This window comes from Pelobates fuscus, chromosome 3 (genome assembly GCF_036172605.1).
Source record: "Pelobates fuscus isolate aPelFus1 chromosome 3, aPelFus1.pri, whole genome shotgun sequence".
NCBI classification, from domain to species: Eukaryota; Metazoa; Chordata; class Amphibia; order Anura; family Pelobatidae; genus Pelobates; species Pelobates fuscus.
In genome coordinates this window covers 242422490-242444220 of record NC_086319.1, presented here as the reverse complement: position 1 = coordinate 242444220, position 21731 = coordinate 242422490, and the positions used below count along the sequence as shown (strand labels likewise).

The 21731-nt window shown below is 35.9% G+C and overlaps 1 protein-coding gene across 3 annotated transcripts in view; it reads right to left on the bottom strand.

Moving 5' to 3' along the window:
* PRKCQ (protein kinase C theta) overlaps positions 1-21731 on the bottom strand; it is a 114766-nt gene that overhangs the window by 44054 nt on the left and 48981 nt on the right. For all 3 annotated transcript variants that reach the window (XM_063448281.1, XM_063448280.1, XM_063448282.1), the window contains 7 exons: positions 19538-19569; positions 19364-19449; positions 17314-17443; positions 15756-15865; positions 11719-11824; positions 10800-10957; positions 571-744 (listed from right to left, as the gene is read on the bottom strand). In XM_063448281.1, the coding sequence (XP_063304351.1) occupies positions 571-744; positions 10800-10957; positions 11719-11824; positions 15756-15865; positions 17314-17443; positions 19364-19449; positions 19538-19569 (796 nt within the window). The remainder of the gene's footprint in view (positions 1-570; positions 745-10799; positions 10958-11718; positions 11825-15755; positions 15866-17313; positions 17444-19363; positions 19450-19537; positions 19570-21731) is intronic.

Here is a 21731-nt window from a genome sequence, read left to right as displayed (position 1 = left end):
CTGTCTCCATGAATCCAAAATTACCAACCAGCATCATAGGATGGTAACCAGGTACCTAGCGGGTTGGCAAGTAGGTCACCATTTACAACCATCCCCCATTTATTCCACTATACCACTTTCTGGTGTTCTCTCTCATTTCAACTTAATCACCCTCCTCTTACTCTTTCTATTTTCAACATTGCCATGTAAGTGCATCTTTAGGATTAACACTAATCTGGCATATTGCTGAGCTTATGGTTACATTAGAAACATTCCATAATTTGCATTGCATACAGAAGAAAGCTCCTGATATCCCATGATGCTTTGTATGCAGAGTGTGTGCATTCATGTGTGTGCATGGTATTACAGATGGCCAGGAGCATAATGGGAACTTTAGAAACCATTAGAAGATATCATTACTAGTGTGCAGAACTTGTGCGGGTATTTCCAATTTAATAATACAACTGACTTGTATAAAATTTATGAGAGAGATATGATGAATAATACATTACTGAAAGTGATGCTGTTTTTCTGTTTGGCTTTGTAGTGGATGCATTGGTAGAGAACAGCTGGCTTTAACATGTCCAGTACCTTGGTTTGAAATGTACAATACAGGTGAGTGAGAAAGGGATGTTCCCAGGCCAGGGAGAGAACTCTTTTTTCCACCATGGTACACTCAATATCATCATCCATGATTACTACGTCTTTCTTCAAGACTTTCATAGCAAAATACTGATTTGCACCTTTCAATTCAGCAAGGAATACCTACAGAGGAAAAAAAGACATTCACTTAACGTGTCGGAAATACATGTTTATGGTATGGTCAGTCAAACTAATACTCATATCCATTTTCTTTTCTCATGATTAATGTTAACATTTTATTTATTGGGGTTAAAATATTAATATGGTTAAAATGTATGCACACAGTTCAAGCTTCTTCAATTCAATGTTTATTAGTGTAACTATAAACATACGTAGTTCTTTATTGTAAATTGAATGTTACATACTTAAATAGCATATACATTATAAATAAAATACATGTAATGTATTACTGTGTATACATGTATCCTTAAACAGAACATATCAAAGGTAATATTAGATATATTGAGATGCAAACCGCCTTCCCATGAGCCTTATTAACCTCTTTACCCACTTCAGATTTGAAGGTCCACTGTGCGCACCATCACCACTACAGCTCATTGTAGTAGTTATGGAGCAAAAAGTCTATGGGCACTTTCCCAATTTTTCTTGTCACATTCATAGTACAGTACTTACACTTGAATATTACATTTGTCTATTCCATACAACCCGAGTGTTAGAGAAAAAAACAACAGATGACACTCACTCATTCTTTGAACCATAACCATTATTATGGTCAAACAAACAAGAAGTGCATATATATTTTTTATGATATAACAATAAGGATATTTATCTGTTTAATTGAGGTGATAAAGAGACTGTTTCCTCCATACTAAAGTAAGAGACTGGTTTGTGTATGGTTAAATACACAGAGTGCTGTGAACGACCGAGGTCTGAAACCAGGAAGTGATGTGGAGAACGAAGTGGAACGCAACACTGCGTTCCAAAAGAGAAAAATCCCGAACCCGGAAGTGATTTGGAACGCACAGTGCGTTCCACGGTGAAACCCAGCCGGAACCCGGAAGTAAAAAGACGCAATGCGAGAAAAAGCCGCCAGAGAAGATTTTGGACTCTATTACCGATTGAAAAAGCCCCAACAGGGGCGAAACGCGTTTCGGACTACCTATTAGCCATTTGGCTACCTTATCTTTTAGCAGATTTTAGCTAAAAGTTTTACATTATTTTACATGCTATTTTTATACAGTATGTTTTTATAGTTTGTTTTCATATTTTGCTCTTATAATAAATGTTGTGGCTTCCTATGCCATTTCCAACTCAGCCAAGAGCCTGATTTATTTAGCTATTGTTCCTACGTAATTGAGTATACCAACCCATCGTGGAATTGTGTGGAAGTCAAGTGGGAGCAGTGAGCCAGGCAGGAGAGGGACATCCTTCCAAAAAACGTCCCAAGGCGATATCAGTGAGAGCCACACGTCATTGGCTCCACGTTTGTGAGTACCTCATTTTGAGAATTCGGCATTGTCCAGCTACACCTACTGTATTACACTATTGTGTGTGTTATATTTATTTTTTACAGATATAACCGGAAGTGTGAATTACCACCTTTTGTATGTATTTATTTATGTTATGTAGAGTGGTGTGAGGGGTTTCCCACTCAGGTGGTCTGTAGCACTCTAGCTACCACACTCGCTTGCATTGTTTACACTGTATACACCCTTTATTCTCACTGTATTACTTTAATTCCCCTCTGTATACATTTGGAATTAACAATGTCATATTTAGAAGATAGAAACTACACAGTTAACAACATAGACCATATGTTTTCTACAAATGAAGTAGCCACCCCCAGCACAGAATATATCAACTCAGATAAATGTAAAATTAATTTGGAAAAATCCCTTATACGGGAGATGAAAATTAAATGGGAGATAGCAACCCTAAAGAAATACGTGAAGGAACGGATCACCCCGAGAGGGCTAAGATTCGAAAAAGACCCTACATTTGACAGGGAAAACGAAAACTTTATGTCAGGATGGAACAAATTACTTGAAGGTTTTTCCTTCAGCGTAATCGGGTACATAGTGTCCAGAAGAGAGGAAACTCTGTTACAGCTAGATGAGGAAGTTAGTATGTGGAAACAAAAACTCAGCGACACCTCCAGCCCAGATATTTTTAACCAAATTGTAAAAGAAATTAAAATAAAAGTAGAAAGAGCTGAAAAAGAAACAATTGCCATTAAAAGAAAAAAATATCTAAGAGACACTGACGATTACAAAACAGGTAACATCAGGTTTCCAAAAAGAAAAAATAACAGACACAATTACAATGACCGAAAAAATGAGAATCCCCGCCCCTATAATGGTCCAAGACACCATAGAGAGTATAGAATTCAGGAAGGACTAAACAGACAGAATAGACAGCCAAGAGACGACAATACCATGAACAAAGCGACTGAACAAAGAATAAGTAGCCAATACAACAGCAATAATAGCAGAGAATATCACCAGTCCCAAAAAGCATCCACCTCAACATATTACCACCCCAATAGGAGTTATAGAGATGTTGTAAAAGAGGGTCGGCGGATAATACAGGACGATTCCCCCCCCAAAAAAACGCAAGATACTCAAAAATACAGAAGAGAAAGACAAGCACCGATAGATTGGAGAAGGAAAGAAAGAAAAAGTAGAAGCAACAGTCCCAAACAAGGAATTAGAGATAGAAAACGTGATCAGCAAAGACAGGAGGAAAAAGAAAGAAGAGCAGACACACTACAAGAGAGAGGCAGAGACAGAAGAGAACCCCCTTTAGAACAACGACAGACTAAGAGAAGACAAGAATGCCCACCGGTTTTTCAGAAGGACCCCACAATAGAAAACCTCAAATGGCAAGAAGAACCCATACTGTGGGAGTCTCCAGGCAAACGCCAGAGATCAAGGGAATTAGAACCGGAGGAAGGAATAGGGGGGAACAAAGAAAAGAGGGGACGAATGTAGATTCCAGTGGAATCTTCAACCTCACAAACAGTCCACTATCAGAAGGAGAAATACAAGTCCTACAAAAAGGGCTGAAGTTTGCTCCAACTGCTGAAATGAATAAATTCAACTTTTTCATAGATATGAACAAATTCATGAGGAGTCTATGTCTCAAAAAATTCTTCAATGAAAAAGAATACAGCACCACTAGTGTAGAAGAACCAAACACAAGTACAAGATACATACAAACCCATTTAAAAGATAAATCAACTTTCTACCCAAAACACATGGCCTCAGACAAGATGAAAACCTTTGAGACCATGGTGATGGGAGAAATTAACAAAATGAAAAAGTTGAACAAATTTCAGCACAATTTATCAATAAAAGAAAAGAAAATATTGGAAAATTTACAGAAGAACAAAGAATTGATAATAAAACCAGCTGATAAAGGGGGAGGGATAGTGGTGCTGTCGAAAGTAGAATATATGAAGGAATCCGAGAGAATCCTATCTGATACAACAACATACAGAAAATTAAATTCTAATCCCACTGAGAGAGTAAAAGAGTTGTTTGACAAATATATTAAGAAAGGAATAACAGAGAATATTCTCACGGAGAAAGAAGGAAAATACTTATCAATAGCCCATCCAAAAATTCCAGTCTTTTATTACCTACCAAAGGTGCATAAGAATCCAGCCAACCCTCCAGGCCGCCCAATTATCTCCGGTATAGATTCAATATCCTCACGTATCTCCGAATATATCGATATACTATTACAGCCCATAGTTACAAAAACACAAGCTCACCTCAAAGATACCATCCACACCCTACAAATTTTGGAATCAACACAATGGAAAGATGGATACAGTTTAGTCACAAGCGATGTCACATCGCTGTATACTGTCATTCCGCATGAGAAAGGGATAAAAGCGGTCGAACACTTTTTAATTAAAGCTGATTTTAGAAGGGAACAAATAAATTTTATTATAGAAGGAATTCACCTCATTTTAACCAATAATTTTTTTTGGTACAACGATACTTTTTATCTCCAAATCCGAGGCACGGCTATGGGCACCAAATTCGCACCCAGTTATGCGAATCTCTTCATGGCGTATTGGGAAGAACACTATATCTTTTCCTGCCAGCCCTGGGTGTCGAATTTGGTGTCCTACCATCGATACATTGATGACATCTTGTTTATTTGGGATGGCCCTATAGAGTTTTTAGAGAATTTTATATTTTATCTTAACGACAATGAATGGGGAATTTTATTAACCTCTACGCACAATCAGACAGCAATACAATTTTTAGACCTACAAATTTTTATAGAAGATGCTCAGATCAAAACTAGAAACTATTTTAAAGAAGTGGATGCCAATGGGTATATAGAAAAATCGAGTTGTCACCACAGGCCTTGGTTGAACAATGCACCAAAAGGGCAATTCATGAGAATTAGGCGGAATTGCACCAATGAGGAAGATTATTTGGCACAGGCAGGAAGAATAAAAGCTCAGTTTGAAGATAAAGGGTACGAGAAAACAACCTTGGAGAAAGACATAGAGGACGTCAAAAATATAACGAGAAAAGAACTTCTGACATACAAACCAAAACCTAATAAACAAACACACTCTAAAGAAATTCCCTTTATTTGCAACTTCAACGGCAATCATAGAGGTATAAATAAGGTTTTAAAAAAATATTGGCACATTTTACATGAAGATCCCATTTTAAAAAACATTTTACCTACTCGACCTAATATAATCTATAGAGGTGCGGCCAATTTTAAAAGAACCTTGGTTCACAGTAGTGAGGGCCCAACCACGAGTACGCATTTTTTAAATCAGAACAAAAGTTTTTATGGATGCGGAACATGTTTAGCTTGTAGGAGCACTAAAAGTATGAAACGACACCTCACTAATTTGAAAGAACATATTAATAAGGATTTTAACATTAGGGACCAACTGACATGTTTTTCAAAGGGAGTGATCTATGTATTACAATGTCCCTGCAATTTACTATACATAGGGAGGACTATAAGATGCCTGCACATAAGAATCTCAGAGCATATAAGAAACATTAAAAATGGGATAGAAACACACAGCGCGTCTAATCATTTTAAGAGACATCACCAAAATAATCCCGAGAATCTGTTTTTCTGTCCGTTGAAAACAGTTAAAAGAGATTGGAGGGGAGGCGATTTTAACCAAAAAATAGGTAAAGAAGAGATGCAATTTATATATAATTTTAACACACTCGCACCCCACGGTCTGAATTCTGATTTTGAGGTGTGTCACTTTCTTTAGATGCATGTAATGTGTGTTTAATTGCATGTTGTTAGAAGCCCCCACACAATGTAAGGGGAGTTTATTTATTTTTTGCCCCCTTCAAATGAGTAGCAGTTAAGAAGACTTCCCCTTTTTTTTTTTTTTTATATATCATCCTTGTTTTTTATATATCATCCTTGTATTTATTATACCCCTATTGGTTATACATCAGATAGATCTGACACACCCTAATTGTTATCACATATATATTTTAAGGTCTCTCCTTCCCCTTCCTTCCCCCTTTTTATTATGGTCAAACAAACAAGAAGTGCATATATATTTTTTATGATATAACAATAAGGATATTTATCTGTTTAATTGAGGTGATAAAGAGACTGTTTCCTCCATACTAAAGTAAGAGACTGGTTTGTGTATGGTTAAATACACAGAGTGCTGTGAACGACCGAGGTCTGAAACCAGGAAGTGATGTGGAGAACGAAGTGGAACGCAACACTGCGTTCCAAAAGAGAAAAATCCCGAACCCGGAAGTGATTTGGAACGCACAGTGCGTTCCACGGTGAAACCCAGCCGGAACCCGGAAGTAAAAAGACGCAATGCGAGAAAAAGCCGCCAGAGAAGATTTTGGACTCTATTACCGATTGAAAAAGCCCCAACAGGGGCGAAACGCGTTTCGGACTACCTATTAGCCATTTGGCTACCTTATCTTTTAGCAGATTTTAGCTAAAAGTTTTACATTATTTTACATGCTATTTTTATACAGTATGTTTTTATAGTTTGTTTTCATATTTTGCTCTTATAATAAATGTTGTGGCTTCCTATGCCATTTCCAACTCAGCCAAGAGCCTGATTTATTTAGCTATTGTTCCTACGTAATTGAGTATACCAACCCATCGTGGAATTGTGTGGAAGTCAAGTGGGAGCAGTGAGCCAGGCAGGAGAGGGACATCCTTCCAAAAAACGTCCCAAGGCGATATCAGTGAGAGCCACACGTCATTGGCTCCACGTTTGTGAGTACCTCATTTTGAGAATTCGGCATTGTCCAGCTACACCTACTGTATTACACTATTGTGTGTGTTATATTTATTTTTTACAGATATAACCGGAAGTGTGAATTACCACCTTTTGTATGTATTTATTCATAACCATTATTAATATTAATGCATTGCTCTCTTTACACAAGAGTTTCATTATTTAGTTTATGATCTAGTTTACACTTATCAGCCACAACATTAAAACCATCTGTCCAACATTGTGTAGGTTCCTCTCATGCCGATGCGATTAGGCATGGAGTCCTCTGAACGTGTTCTGTGGTACCTGGCACCAAGACATTAGCAGCAGATTCTTTAAGCCCTAAAAAGTTGCAAGGTTGGGCCTCCATGCTGGATTTGTTGATCCAGCACATCCCACATATGCTCAATCAGAGTGAGATTTTGGGAATTTGGAGGCAGAGCGCATTATCCTGCTGTAAGAGACCACTGCCATGAAGGAACATCATTACCACAACGGGGTGTACATGGTCTGTAACAATCTCTAGGTAGGTGGTACGTGTGAAAGTAACATCCCAAGTATGCAAAGCAGAACATTGCCCAGAACATAACACTGTCTCTGCCAGCCTGCCTTATTCCCATAGTGCATTCTGTTGTCATCTCTTCCCCAGGTAAACTACGCACATGCACCAGGCCTACCACTTGATCTAAAAGAAAACATGATTTATAAGACCAGGTTCTTCCATTGTTCCATGGTCCAGTTCTGACACTCATGTCCCCATTGAATGACCTTTTGACAGTGGACATGGGTCATCATAGACACTTTGACTGGTCTGCAGCTATGCAGCCCCATACGCATGAAACTGCAATGCACTGTGTGTTCTGACACCTTACTATCATGGCCAGCTTTAAGTTTTTCAGCAATTTGAGCTACACTAGCTCTTATGTGTAATCAGGCCAGATGGCTTAGCCGTCGCTCCCCTATGTGCATCAATTAACCTTGGACGCCCATAAACATTATTATTATTATTTTATTATTTATATAGCGCCAGCAAATTCTGTAGTGCTGTACAATGGGTGGACTAACAGATAGACGTATGTCTTAGGCAGAACGCAGGGGCCTCAACGGGACATACTTGTGTATTAGGGAGTATAGGTAGGTTGGAGCAGCATCATGTAGGGACTTTTAAGCAAGCACCAGAATCTTAAATTGAGCCCTATATCTAACTGGAAGCCAATGTAGGGACTGACAGAGGGGGGAGGCGTGGGAGGTGCGTGCGGACAGGAAAATGAGCCTCGCCTCCGCATTCATTATACATTGCAGCGGTGCAATCTGGAAACACATAAGACCACTGAGAAGGGGATTGCAGTAGCCAAGGCAAGATAGAACAATGGCATGGACCAGCACCTTAGTCGCGTCTGGTGTGAAATAGGGGCGGATGCGAGCTATGTTTTTGAGATGGAAGCGGCAGGATTTGGCGATCGACTGGACATGAGGGGTGAAGGAGAGGTCGGAGTCAAAGAGAACACCTCGGCAGTGAGCATGTGAGGTAGAGGTGATGGTAGTGCCATTGACTTGGAGGGAGACAGACATGGGAGTAGGAACACTTAAGAGCGGAAAGACCGGAAATCTTGTTTACTTGTAGTCCTTCATTGTACTACATTTGGTAGGAACTAACCACTGCATACCTATAACTCTCCTCAAGACTTGCCATTTTGGAGATGCTCTGACCCAGTCATCTAGCCATTACTATTTGACTCTTGTCAAAGCCACTTTCTCCAACTCTAGCTTTCTAAAATGTTGCTACTTATCTTCCCTACTTATTATAAAAATCCTACTTTGTCTCTGTCTCACAGGTTGAGGGTATGGGCAGGACCCCATCCTTGCAAACTCACTGCCTTTGTGTTATTTTCAATTACTGTCTCACCTTTAAACCTCATATCCAGTTTGTCACCAAATCCTGACACTTGCACTTTAAAATCATTGCCTGCACCTGCCCCTTTCTTGCACAAAATGTTATTAAGGAGCTTGTTAATGCTCTGTAAGTTCTCATATTGACCATTGTAATTCTCTCCTTATTAGTCTCTCCAGAAACCATACTGTCTCTCTATAGTACATAATGAATGCTGCTACAAGGCTGATTTTTTTTCTACTCCTCCCTGTTTCCACCCTGATACCAACCTGATTAACGTGTAGCGGTGTTCTTTCTTGGGTAGATCACTTGTGCGCTCACGGGGTGTGTCTATTTATACAAGTAACTCACTCAATGTGACTGCTGCTTAGGACTTCTGATTGACCCCATTCCTGCACTTTTGGGGCTCCAGGAGTGACGTGAACTAATTAGAAAGTACACAATCATATTTAAAGGCATATTGATTCATTTCACATTGCCTTGTTATGGTTTCTGTTATCAGTTCCCAAATAGCACATTATATTATTATTCTTAGATTTTTCTGGTTTTGACCTTGTCTAGTTATATATATATATATATATATATATCTCCATTATCCTGACCATGGCTGGTTATTTGTTTATCCTGATCGTAATCAAGTATGTCTAAAACCCTGACATTGACTATTCATGATTTCCTGTCCTGTGCATGCGTTAAGCCTGGCCACTGTAAAATTGGCTAAAATATTCCTTGTTTCACTTTTAAGAGCCTATTGTTTTAATAGACTCTGTGGATAAGTGTATAGCTATCCTGGCATTCCCAGACATCTCACCACTGTCAATTGTTACATTGGCTTCATGTACCTGATAGGATTAAATTCAAAATATTAACTATTACCTAGAAACAACTCCATTTCCACTACATTTCTTCATTCATTCATAACAATGCCTTTCTTGGCCACTCTATTCTGCCAGTGATTTTTTTTGTGGCTCGCACATATATTTTTAACTCGCATTTGCAGGACTTCTCGTGGGTGGCTCCTTTCCTTTGGAACATGCTGCCTCCCCCCATTAGACTCTTCCCTACTTTTAAAATTGACCTCTTCATAGTAGCCTATGATGTCCAATGACCTTCCAATTCTTCTACTTTTCCATTCTGTTCCTATAATGAATGCATATATGTATATAATATATCTCAGGTGAAATGCTTTAGACTTGAGAAAAGGAGGTTCTCCGGAAAGCTTGTCATTAAAAAATTCTGTTAGTCCCATAAAAAAGATATTACAAGATACAAATTTTATTTGTTTTTTACATCTACATCACTGGATTAATATGGCTACAATCTCTACGTGGATATATATATCCACTTCCTCTAGACTATAAGCTTTTTGAGCAGGGCCCTCATCAACCTGACATTTCTGTTAAAAAAGTATTTTTTTTTGTCTCATATGTTGTTACATTCCTCACTTTAAAGGACCACTATAGTGCCAGGAAAACCTACTCGTTTTCCTGGCACTATAGGGTCTCTAGGTCCCCCCGACCCTTAGGGTCCCCCTCCCGCCGGGCTCTAGGGTGAGGAAGGGGTTAAACACATACCTTTTCTCCACCGCTGGGCTCCCTCGGCGGTGGTGACTCTCCGCCTCCTTTCCCCGTCATCGGCTGAATGCGCACGCTCGAGCCACGCGCGCATTCAGCCAGTCCATAGGAAAGCATTCTCAATTGTTTCCTATGGACGCTGGTGTCTTCTCACTGTGAAAATCACAGTGAGAAGAGCGGAAGCGCCTCTAGCGGCTGTCAATGAGACAGCCACTAGAGGCTGGATTAACCCATTGGTAAACATAGCAGTTTCTCTGAAACTGCTATGTTTACAGCAAAAAGGGTTAATCCTAGATGGACCAGGCACCCAGACCACTTCATTAAGCTGAAGTGGTCTGGGTGCCTATAGTGGTCCTTTAAAATATGGTAAAACAATTGCACTGTATACATGACAATAGTAATAGCAATAACTGCCTATAAACAAAATAAAAGTAACTTTTTCATAAATTATAACTTTAACTGTAATTGTGCTGTAACTACACACATTTACCTTCCCAAAGCTTCCTTTTCCCAGCATTTTATGTAGAACAAAGTCATTGAAGGTCACTTTGATATGGCTGCATGGTTGGTCTATCCTAAGTTTTGAATCAATAGGCTCTTGATACTTAATGTCTTCAACTGGCATCTCCCATGCAATTCCTTGGGGTCCTAGAGTTGGAAGAACATACAGTGAATAAGCTGTACTTTGCGTTTTGATGACAAAATAAGAATGCTAATATTATCGCATTTAATTAATTACCTCCTACATCTATTTTATTTTATTTATTTTTTTATGGGCAACCAGGCTTCAGAAATGTTTATTTCAAACATATTAGCTTTATCTGTAATGTCCTAAACATATTGTGAAAATAGATTTCAAGTAGGAGAAACTAATTACATGTTATAATACTTGAAACATATATCAATATTGTTAACACGTGGATTTTATTTTTACACTGGCATGTTTTATACATGTAATAAGTTATTAAGTTAAAAATAAATGTCTGCCTCTATTTTATATATGTGGGTATATATATATATATATATATATATATATATATATATACACACACACACACACACACCACAATTACCTACCTGTATATATTATACACACACACACAATTACCTGTATATATTATATTAGTAGACCAATGTGACTCCTTATATGTTGACATATTCAATGCACCAGAATTTCTTGTTCTTTTTCATTTTAGAATATCAGTTGTTATAAATTTTAATTTATGGTGCTCTGTCTATGATAACATAACATTAGTTTTTTTTTTGTTTTATCATTTGGGAATTGCATGGCATACCTAGAAATCTTATGTTTGCACATAAAAAGTCACATCAAACATTTTATAGAATTTTATAAACAAAAATAAAATACATGTGTGTGGATTGTTTTATTAAAGCTGGAATAGTGCTACCTTTCTTTTCTGATATAACTAAAGGTGAGGTATTGGTTAAGCTTGGTCCACCAACTTCAACAGGCCCTTCTCTGTATATTCGTTCAGACTCCCGTTGTCTCCTGTCCTAGAGTGAGGAAATATCATTAAGAACACCATACATCTCTATGAGTGTAAAGAAAGATATGACCGTAAAGCAGATATAAAACAGCTTTAAATTTGAATGTAAACAATGCAACTTTTTTTTTTTACATAAAGTCTCCTTAACCCCTTCAGGACGGAGTCAATAGTGCACGTTCTGATCAAAACAAAACGTAAACAAAAACTGGAATTTGCGCTATATGTCTGTTCACCCGTAGTTCCCCTCTTTCATATTATATGCACCCACACTTATTATATATCATTTTGTTCAGGAGAAGCAGGGCTTTAATTTACCATTAACTATTCATATATGGAATATAATTTATTATGAATAAAATAAAAAAAACTGTGAGAAATTTATTTATTTTTTAAAAATGTGTAGTTCCACCTCACATTTTAGCTGTAAATGTCATAATACTGTTAGGTTTTACTGCAACAAAATGCACATATTTGTAATCAGCGATGTCTCACGAGTACAACAGTACCCCCCATTAACAGGTTTTATGTTGTTTTGGAAAGTTACAGGGTCAAATATAGAACGTTCCATTTTCAAATTGAAATTTGCCAGATTAGTAATGTTACCTTTGAGACGGTGTGGTAGCCCAGGAATGAGAATTACCCCCATAATGGCATACCATTTGAAAAAGTAGACAAGCCAAGGTATTGAAAGTGGGGTATGTTTAGTCTTTGTTAGTAGCCACTTAGTCACAAACACTGGCCAAAGTTAGCGTTCATATTTGTTTTTGTGTGAAAAAAGCAAAAAACTAATATTTGGCCAGTGTTTGTGACTAAGTGGCTACTAAGAAAGACTGGACATACCCCACTTGCAATACCTCGGGTTGTCTACTTTTGCAAATGGTATGCCATCATGGGGATAATTCTCATTCCTGGGCTACCATACGCTCTCAAAGGCAACATAACCAATCTAGCAAATTTCAATGTGAAAAAAATGAAACGCAAGCCTTATATGTGACTCTCTAACTTTCCAAAACACCATAAAACCTGTACATGGGGGGTACTGTTATTCTCGGGAGACTTCACTAAACACAAATATTAGTGTTTTAAAACGGTAAAACATATTACAACAATAATATAGTCCATAAAAGTGCCGTTTGTTTGTAAAAAATGCAAAAAACGTCACTTTTACTTAAAATATCATCGTTGTAATACAATTTACCAGTTTGAAACACTAATATTTGAGTTCAGCGAAGTCTCCCGAGTAAAACAGTACCCCCTATGTACAGGTTTTATGGTGTCGTGGAGTATTACAGGGTCAAATATAGTGCTTGCAAATTAAATTTTCTGCACTTTCTCCCTGTGTTGTCAGGCATGTCAATCAAATTTTAATTAATCAAATCACATAATTATGTTAAAAGATTATTTAAATATACATGTAGAATTTTAATATATATACATATATATGTATTTAAATTCTACGTGTATACTAATGTAATTTTTTATGTAATTATATGTATTTATATATATATATATATTTGCGGTTATTTGTATTTTATATATAGATAGATATATATAGAATGCCATTCTAAGTGTATTTTGTTACCAATATATATATATTAATAACAAAATACAGTTAGAATGAAATTACATATGAATATATAATTTATATTAAATTTTGTTTCAATATTTTATTTATTTATTTTATTATTTTATTTATTTATTATTTTAATTATACGTGTATATATATAATATATATATGTACATCTATTATATATATAATATATATACATATTATATATATGTAACATCATTCTAAGTGTATTTTAATGCTAATATATATACTTATATTAGTATTAAAATACACTTTGTATGACGTTACATATATATAATATGTATATATATTATATATATAATATATATACATATTATATATATATAAAAATATTTTCAATTTATTTTTAAACATGTTTAATTTCTTTTTTTATACTTTCTTACCAGCAGGGGGACTGTCTGATATTTTAGACAGTCCCCCTGCAGGCAGATCCATAGCCAGCTATAGGGGGCCATGTGATCGCTCTTTGAGAGCGATCACATGGCCCCCGGGGGCCTCATTTGCCGTGGGAGGGCTGCCTGGGCTGTCAGGCAGCCCCCCAGAAGAGGATCGCGGCGGAGGTAAGTATAACTTACCTCCTGGGGCTCAAAGCCGTTACGGCGTTCCATGCCGCCGCAACGGCTTTAAAGCCCATTATAATGGGGACGGCATGGAACGCCGTAACGGCGTTAACGGGTTAAATTCCTCAGGTATTATTAGTTGTAAAGTTAATTTGTATAATTTCCCAGTACTTAAATGTTTATATCATAAGAGGATTTAATTACAAAAGGTTAAACCGTAAGGTTATGGAAATGGTGAGCTAATTGTGCTAAATATTAAGACATTATAGAAATGTAATAATGGACCAGAACGTGCATGTGCTTTATTACTATTTTATAGGAACACTATAGGCACCCAGATCACTACTGTAACATCGCATAGTAAAACTGATTCATCATCTGATTGGCACAGCGCAGCATTTTGCCCTGCATGCGTGTTAACCTCCCAATGCTTTCCTATAAAAAAGAGAGACAGAGCTTGATCAAGGAGACCAGCACTTTTACTTAAAAAAAACCCTTTTTAACCCTGGCAGTGCCTAAGGCACAATAGCATTAAGAATACATGCATACATATTTGTATTCCTAACACTACAGTAATCCTTCAACTAAATTCTCATCTGCTCCTATGATTTATGCATGACTTACGCCCACCACCTCTAATATCAATCCTATTCCCCAGCCAGTTACATGACATTTCCAAAGATGTCACATATATCCATAAGGTACTAAGTGATCACCAAGTCTCACTCTCCCTCAATAGTTTCAAATTCTCCATCAAAACTCATGTCTTAAAAGAGACTTACAAAGTATTTCACTAAACTAATTATAGTGTCAAATGATAATTTTAAGTCTACTCTACAGATATCCTCTAATGGTTTCACCTACAGCACTATGACAGAACAATTTGCACAAAGAGTCAGGCATTAAAGGACACATGTTATTTAAGTAGCATGTGACTAACATAGCTGCTCAGTCAAATAAAAACAAGTGAAATTTACTCCAAAAAAAAATATCATTTAAAAATCATTACGCTTCATTAAATGTAAAAAAAAAAAAAAAAACAACTTTAACTATTATCTAGATTTAGAAGGATAAACTGAAGAAAGTTCAGAACTGAGATCAATTTATTTATAGATCGATATTTATCATGCATAGATGCTAACCATGGTTCAGTCATATGAGAAATATAGCATGTTTTTGGTATTTCCCCTAAATGTAGTACATTTTCCATGTGTAATGGATAAATTAGAACCATCTCAATAGTTCTGCTCCATGTCAAAAGATGCTTTAATGATGATTTGGCCATAAACACTACATTTAAAAACATGAAGATGTTCTGTAAATTCACTATTTGTTTAAAAACTGCAATACTCCATCATATTACATTATTATTAAAATCATCTCAAATCAAGTAAAAATGTGAATTTGGAATATTTGCTCAAGTGAAAATTGTCAGGAATTCAAAGTGAATTTAATATTTGAAGCTTGAAGAACCGTACTAGACACATTCTCGATGCTTCCAGTTCAGTTGCTATGGCCTTAGATATGGCCTTCACTCTGAATGTTTGCTGAATTCCCAACAATTCTCACTTAAATGAATAACCAGAGAGAAAGAATTCTCCCCCAAGTTTGACGGTCATTTTCATTGAACTGATGGAATACTCAAAGATGAGTAAAAGATTGAACTTGATGCAATTGAATCTTTGCACATTTACTGAATATACAGGGAACAAGGTAAACAAATATATACATCCAGCTACAGTACATGATATTTCTCTGATAATTAAAAATACAAATGCTATCCTTACCTGCTGCTTGCTTTCTACAAATGCCAGTGCTTCCGCCATCATTTTTTGGTTAATCCCACAGAGGTTTGCTACTTTGCTTTGACATTTATGGTGAACATTCACACCACACTCTTTAAGGAAGTAAAATGGGAGAAATTTGTTAATGCTATGAGCATCGCAAAAGTGTTACTTTTTAAACACTTTATATAAGAATTTTGTTTCCCTTCTACAAATATTTCTAACCATACAAAGCTACATATGCATATACATATTGCATTCTCTTAGCAAAGTAAAGGTTTAATAAATTGCGATTTTTTTTCCATTGATGTCTATAGATAAATCGCCAATCAGTAAGCAGATATGAGAATTCAGCAGCCCTTAGCGTGAGGAAATATATAGGAAAAATAATAATATAGAAAAAGGTATGGCCCAAATTATTATTATTATTATTTTTTAACATATTGGTAGTCTCTACAATAGGCTACTGAAAAAACATCTTGACTTTCCACATATGCTCTGTCCTTAAATAAAATGTAATCTAGCATGTAATTAATAAAATTGGACTTGTGATTAGTTTACAAATGATTTGCATAAACAAAGTTCAAAATATTAGATGACAGAACCTGTTTAATTATTTTAAAACCCCACTGTTTTTATTTTTTTTGGGGGGGGGGGGGGGGGGAGGGGGTAGAGGGGAAAGGGAATGGAGGATGGGAAGTGGGATTGGTTATTTACTTGATATCATTTAAATATTACAACAGACATCTTCAGTTTCTTTTTCAGTCATCCCATAAGGTTATTTTGTTACTAATTTTGTACCATCTCCACCATCAAGAACAAGTCTAAATTGGCCTAGATGTTTATGTCAAGCTTTTCAAATAATTAAATATTTCTGGATAAATGTTTTAAAATATTTTCTTTTAAATATTAAAATAATAACAAAAAAACATGTAAAAATATAAAAATATATATTTTTAAATATGAAATCATTTAGAAGCATATCCTTCCTGTCCTGTTGTGATTTATACCCCACCTCCTATAGACTGTTCGTTTGAGCAGGGTCCTCTTCAACCTATTGTTCCTGTAAGTTTTCTTGTAATTGTCCTATTTATAGTTAAATCCCCCCTCTCATAAAGCGCTACGGAATCTGTTGGCGCTATATAAATGGCAATAATAATAATATTAATAATATAAAAAATTCCAAATTGATGCCAATGTGCCCACGGTTTTGTACAAAGTACAAATGATTATTTTTATTGTTTCGCAATATTTTAATAAGACTAATATTTTACAATGATGAATAAATTCAAATGCAGTGTGAATGCTATGTAACTGTCTCCATTTCAGTAGCTTGTTCTTTTTATTACCGGTGTATGTATCTATATAAAACTGACAAGCAAGGCTCATGTAGCTCTACGCATAAACGTCAGACTCTTAGAATGTGCTTTTGTCCTTGGTTAGAACATTGGGAATAACTCACTCCACAGGGGGTTCACAGACTGTGTGAGACATCTTTAGTGCCTTGTGCAGCATTGCTAGATTAATTTATTGCTGTCAATAATAGAAGTTCAGTACTTACCAGCACACTTTAATCCCTGCTTTGCAAAGCCCCATAGAAGTGTCCCGCAGTGTTCACAGAAGGTCGGGCTTTTATAATTGTGCATTTTAAACCTGTGTGGCATGTCTATCTTAAATCGTTCTTTGTGGAGCTGTGAAAAAAGGGTCATCGGCAAAAGTGAGCATGCATATACAGTACCTTGCTTTAGGAAACTTAAAAATCAGGTGCGTACATGCAAGTCGTGTACTCTCTGGTGAACATAATGAATTATGTAAAGTATTTCTTTGTAGTTTAATTACATTTTTTTAATGTAAACAATTTAATCATTGAAAAGTTTAACCCTTTTCTGAAACTCCTGACATCTAAAAGGTTACATACTGTACCATCTAATAAATATGACATTTACCAGTTACAACTACACGGGCCTTAAGTTCAGGTAAGATAATAACTGTAAGGTTTTCAGGTATGTTACGTCTTATAGCAAGGGGTGTCAATCATTTTGGAGAATAGTAATAGGAATACATAGGAACATTTCTTGCTGTTTTGAATATTGAAATCTGTTTCAGCTATACTGGCTCTAAATCCTTAAATAAACAACAAAAATATACATTTCTTAAACCATTTTTAAGTAGATAACCTCTGTGAGTGCTAAAAAAAAGAAGTACATAAATAATCCTACTCTTTGCAAACAAAATGCTTAAATCCTCCATATTAGCAAACTACATCTTGTTAAAAAAATTATTAAAACATTCAGTAGGGCCCAGGATGTATATGGTACATCATATTTCCCCATTTCCAAGGTGGCAATGTGAGAGTTAATAAAATAGCTAATGGGCAGCCATGTTGGGGAAACACACCAGCTGCCATTGGGTGGGGACCTTCCAGGCCTCCCTAGCATGGCCTGCATCCTCAGTGTCTTCTTGATGTGTCTTCAAGGACTAGGATGCCAATGACATAATTCCTGGGTATGGACAGGACCCAAGCACCCAAGCACCCAATAAATATCCTACATTTAAAAAGTTGGGGGTGGTTCTTATAACATCAGTGACTCAGTGACAGTGTCACTTAACTGAGGTGGTGTGCCTGATGTCCCCTCCCTATTAAAAATCTACTAGAGCACAGAAGTGCTGCTCAGGCATTCCTGTGCTCTTTGAAGTACCATTCACTATAACAGTATGTTTATTTGTGGACCATGTCTTTACCTTATGTTTATTTGTTTATTTCCCATTCTAATAAGGATCAGCCTCTGTGCTGCCAGTCGGCTATTTAGTTGCCCTGTCTCCAATCAGGCCATCTGGCTAATGTTGTCTCCCAAGGATGTGTTAGACTCTGCACGTCAAGCTCCATCCCATCACCAACCCCTGACACCAGTATGGCATCCCAGGATGAATCTCTATCCTCACAAAACAATTTTTATACTGAGAAATTCTCCCCCCCCCCCCAATATCCCCATACTACAAGTGGATGCCCAGTCCCAAAAAAATAGCCTGTAAAGAATGGGTAGCTAAAATATAGATCCTGAACTGTTGTAAAATATCATCCCCTATTATGCTTATCCGGTTTGATATTTTCAGTTAGCCTAGAAAAAAAGACTTTTAAGGGCAAATGACGTGAAGCCATCATTATAATATCAACGTATATGTGATTTTATGCATGCAAATGCTGTTCAACTTATATACTATCAGCATCTCTATAGAGCCTTATGGAGGCTGTTTTTGGCATTAACTGGTTAAATTAACAGGCCTATATATATATATATTTAATTCTTAGTTAAGCCTGTTAATTTTACCAGTTAATGCCAAAAATAGCCTACATAGGGCTCTATAGAGATGCTGATAGTATATAAGTTGAACAGCATTTGCATGCATAAAATCACACACACACACACACACACACACACACACACACACACACACACACACACACACACACACACACACACATAAGAAAATCAACAATCACATTAAAATTTGTCTTTTTATTTCTTTTAAATGATCTGACTATGAATAGATACAAAAAAACAGGTACTGAATGAAAATCCCTCCAATGAAAATCTCAATTATTTACATACCACTGTTTCATTACTATTGACTGCAGATCCTGTGCATTTCGCAATTACTTTATCAAGGCATTTCTTGTGGATTGATACATTGCATTCTGCATAATGAAAAAAAAATAATTTTAAATCAATAAGTTCATTATTTAAAAAAATAAGAGTTGAATACATTATTTTAAGGTTTCTTACGTCTGCACTGATATCCTTGTTTGTTAAGGCCCCTGGAATAAACAGAAATAAAAATGAAAAATGGAATTAAAATGTAACATATGTTAATGAGATTAAGAATTTAAATGTATTAAACACCAGAAATTATCTTTCTCTCTTTCTTGCCATAATCTAGCAATTTTCTCCTGCACAATGGCCTACTGTCCTGTCTAAAATACTACATACTTAAATATTTGGCTATACCAATGGCATTCCATTCTTTATATAAGAAATTAGTTCCTACTCTGATGAGAACTTCTGGAGGAAATTGCACAGCCACCGAGAATTCACTATGATGGCAACCTTAATAGTTACTACTATGCTAATAATTCAACAAGTAACCCACTATTCTCATGTGCTCTCCGCTATGCCAAATCAAACAAAAACTTCTATTCTTTTCAATAAATTGCTAACTCGTGACCATATAAAATCCCACACTCCATTACATCTCTGCCCAAACCCAAATAATCTCTCTCTCTCTCTCTATATATATATATATTCTCTGCTTATCTCCTTTTCTGAAGAGTTTACAACTTTGTCTGTCACTATCTTGTTTTTCTGTATTTAAAGGTACCCTCTTTAAGTACTGAAAAGTGAATTGGAGTGGTTTTATTTTATAGTTACATGTTTTCAGAAACCCAGATCTAATTATCAAACCCATAAGTTTTATCTATTGCCTATATCCACTTTGACCAATGACTTATTACGTTCAGTAGAATGTAATACTGACAACAAATTTGCATCCCAGACATCACTATACAACTTTTCCCACAATTCTCCACGGTATGCATTGCTTAAAAAGGTAGGAATTCTGGACAGGGATATGCAAATTAACCTTTCAGCTATTACTCTTGCACTAATTTCTGGAATTAAATCTATAAGAGTTAAGTATCATGGGGGCTTTGGGAAGGATAGCATATTTGCATAAGTACATAAAAACTGTGAGCATTCATTATTCAAAATGGCAGTGCATATCACAGTAGGTGGACACGGGCTGCTCTTACATTATTGTTATTTGTAAATAGAAAAAAATATATATATAAAACAGTATTTACAGGCATGAAGACACAATAAATTATCAAAAACAGAAACATGGAGAATTCCTCTTCAATTATATATCTTTTAAACCAACTTTTAAAGATACAGACCTTGCTGGGAACTGATTAGAACCCTACTTAAAATAGTGTTTAATTCACCCTTTAAGAGGGCTGAGCTACATATTTTAAGTTAGTTTGTTCCTGAGAAGATAAGCAGTTCACCAACTTGGCATATACATGCTAATAGCATCTCGATTATACGGCTATTAGAAGTGCACGTTATTACAAAGTATCTGTAGTAAATAGCTGTGGCCTATAGGAAATCATGTATAGATAAATATATGTTAATAAAACAGATACAAATCATGACAGAAGAGATTTAAGCAGCAATGCTTTTGGTAGCTGTGTCTCAGATCTACTGTTTATTTCAATCTGGTACTTTGAATAAATGTAAATTAAGCCCTATTAGTATTATAGCTAATACATTGCACTGTAAGGCAATGTCCCACAGAGGGTTTTATCATTTTATAGGTCTATTTAATATTGCAATATCCCCAGGAAACAAATATAACAATCTAATAAAGCAATATTTGAAAGTGCAAATTAATTTCATCCCCCTTTTCCATTACTTATAGATCTTTCATTTGTACAAAAATTATACCCAAGAGAAAAATGAAAGAAGAAATAATCAGGTTATCTAATGATAACTAATAATGTGATTTAGACTTTTTTCTAGTCACTCTCTATTGCATTCATCTCTCACCAAACCAGCTGTATTATTATTTAATATTTGATGTCTCCTACGGCCTTATTGTATTTTAGTACACATTTTTTATTGCATGTTAACCTTGTAGCTATAAAATATGATGGCCTGAAGTATGAAATAACATTTGCTAAACCCAGTGAATTATAGTGGACTCAAAGCTGGATCACAAAAACAGCTTATTGGGAAAGATCTCAAACACAGCTATATTTACAACTTGGCTATTTTCGCTTTAATGTTGCAATTTGCTTTTAATTACTTCACTATTTGCTATTTATTGAATAAACATATATGTCTCAAACATATGTCACAATCTGGACTAAAAAATATCTGTAACTTGTATTAGGCTTTTTATCATGAGAAGTCCCATTTTGTT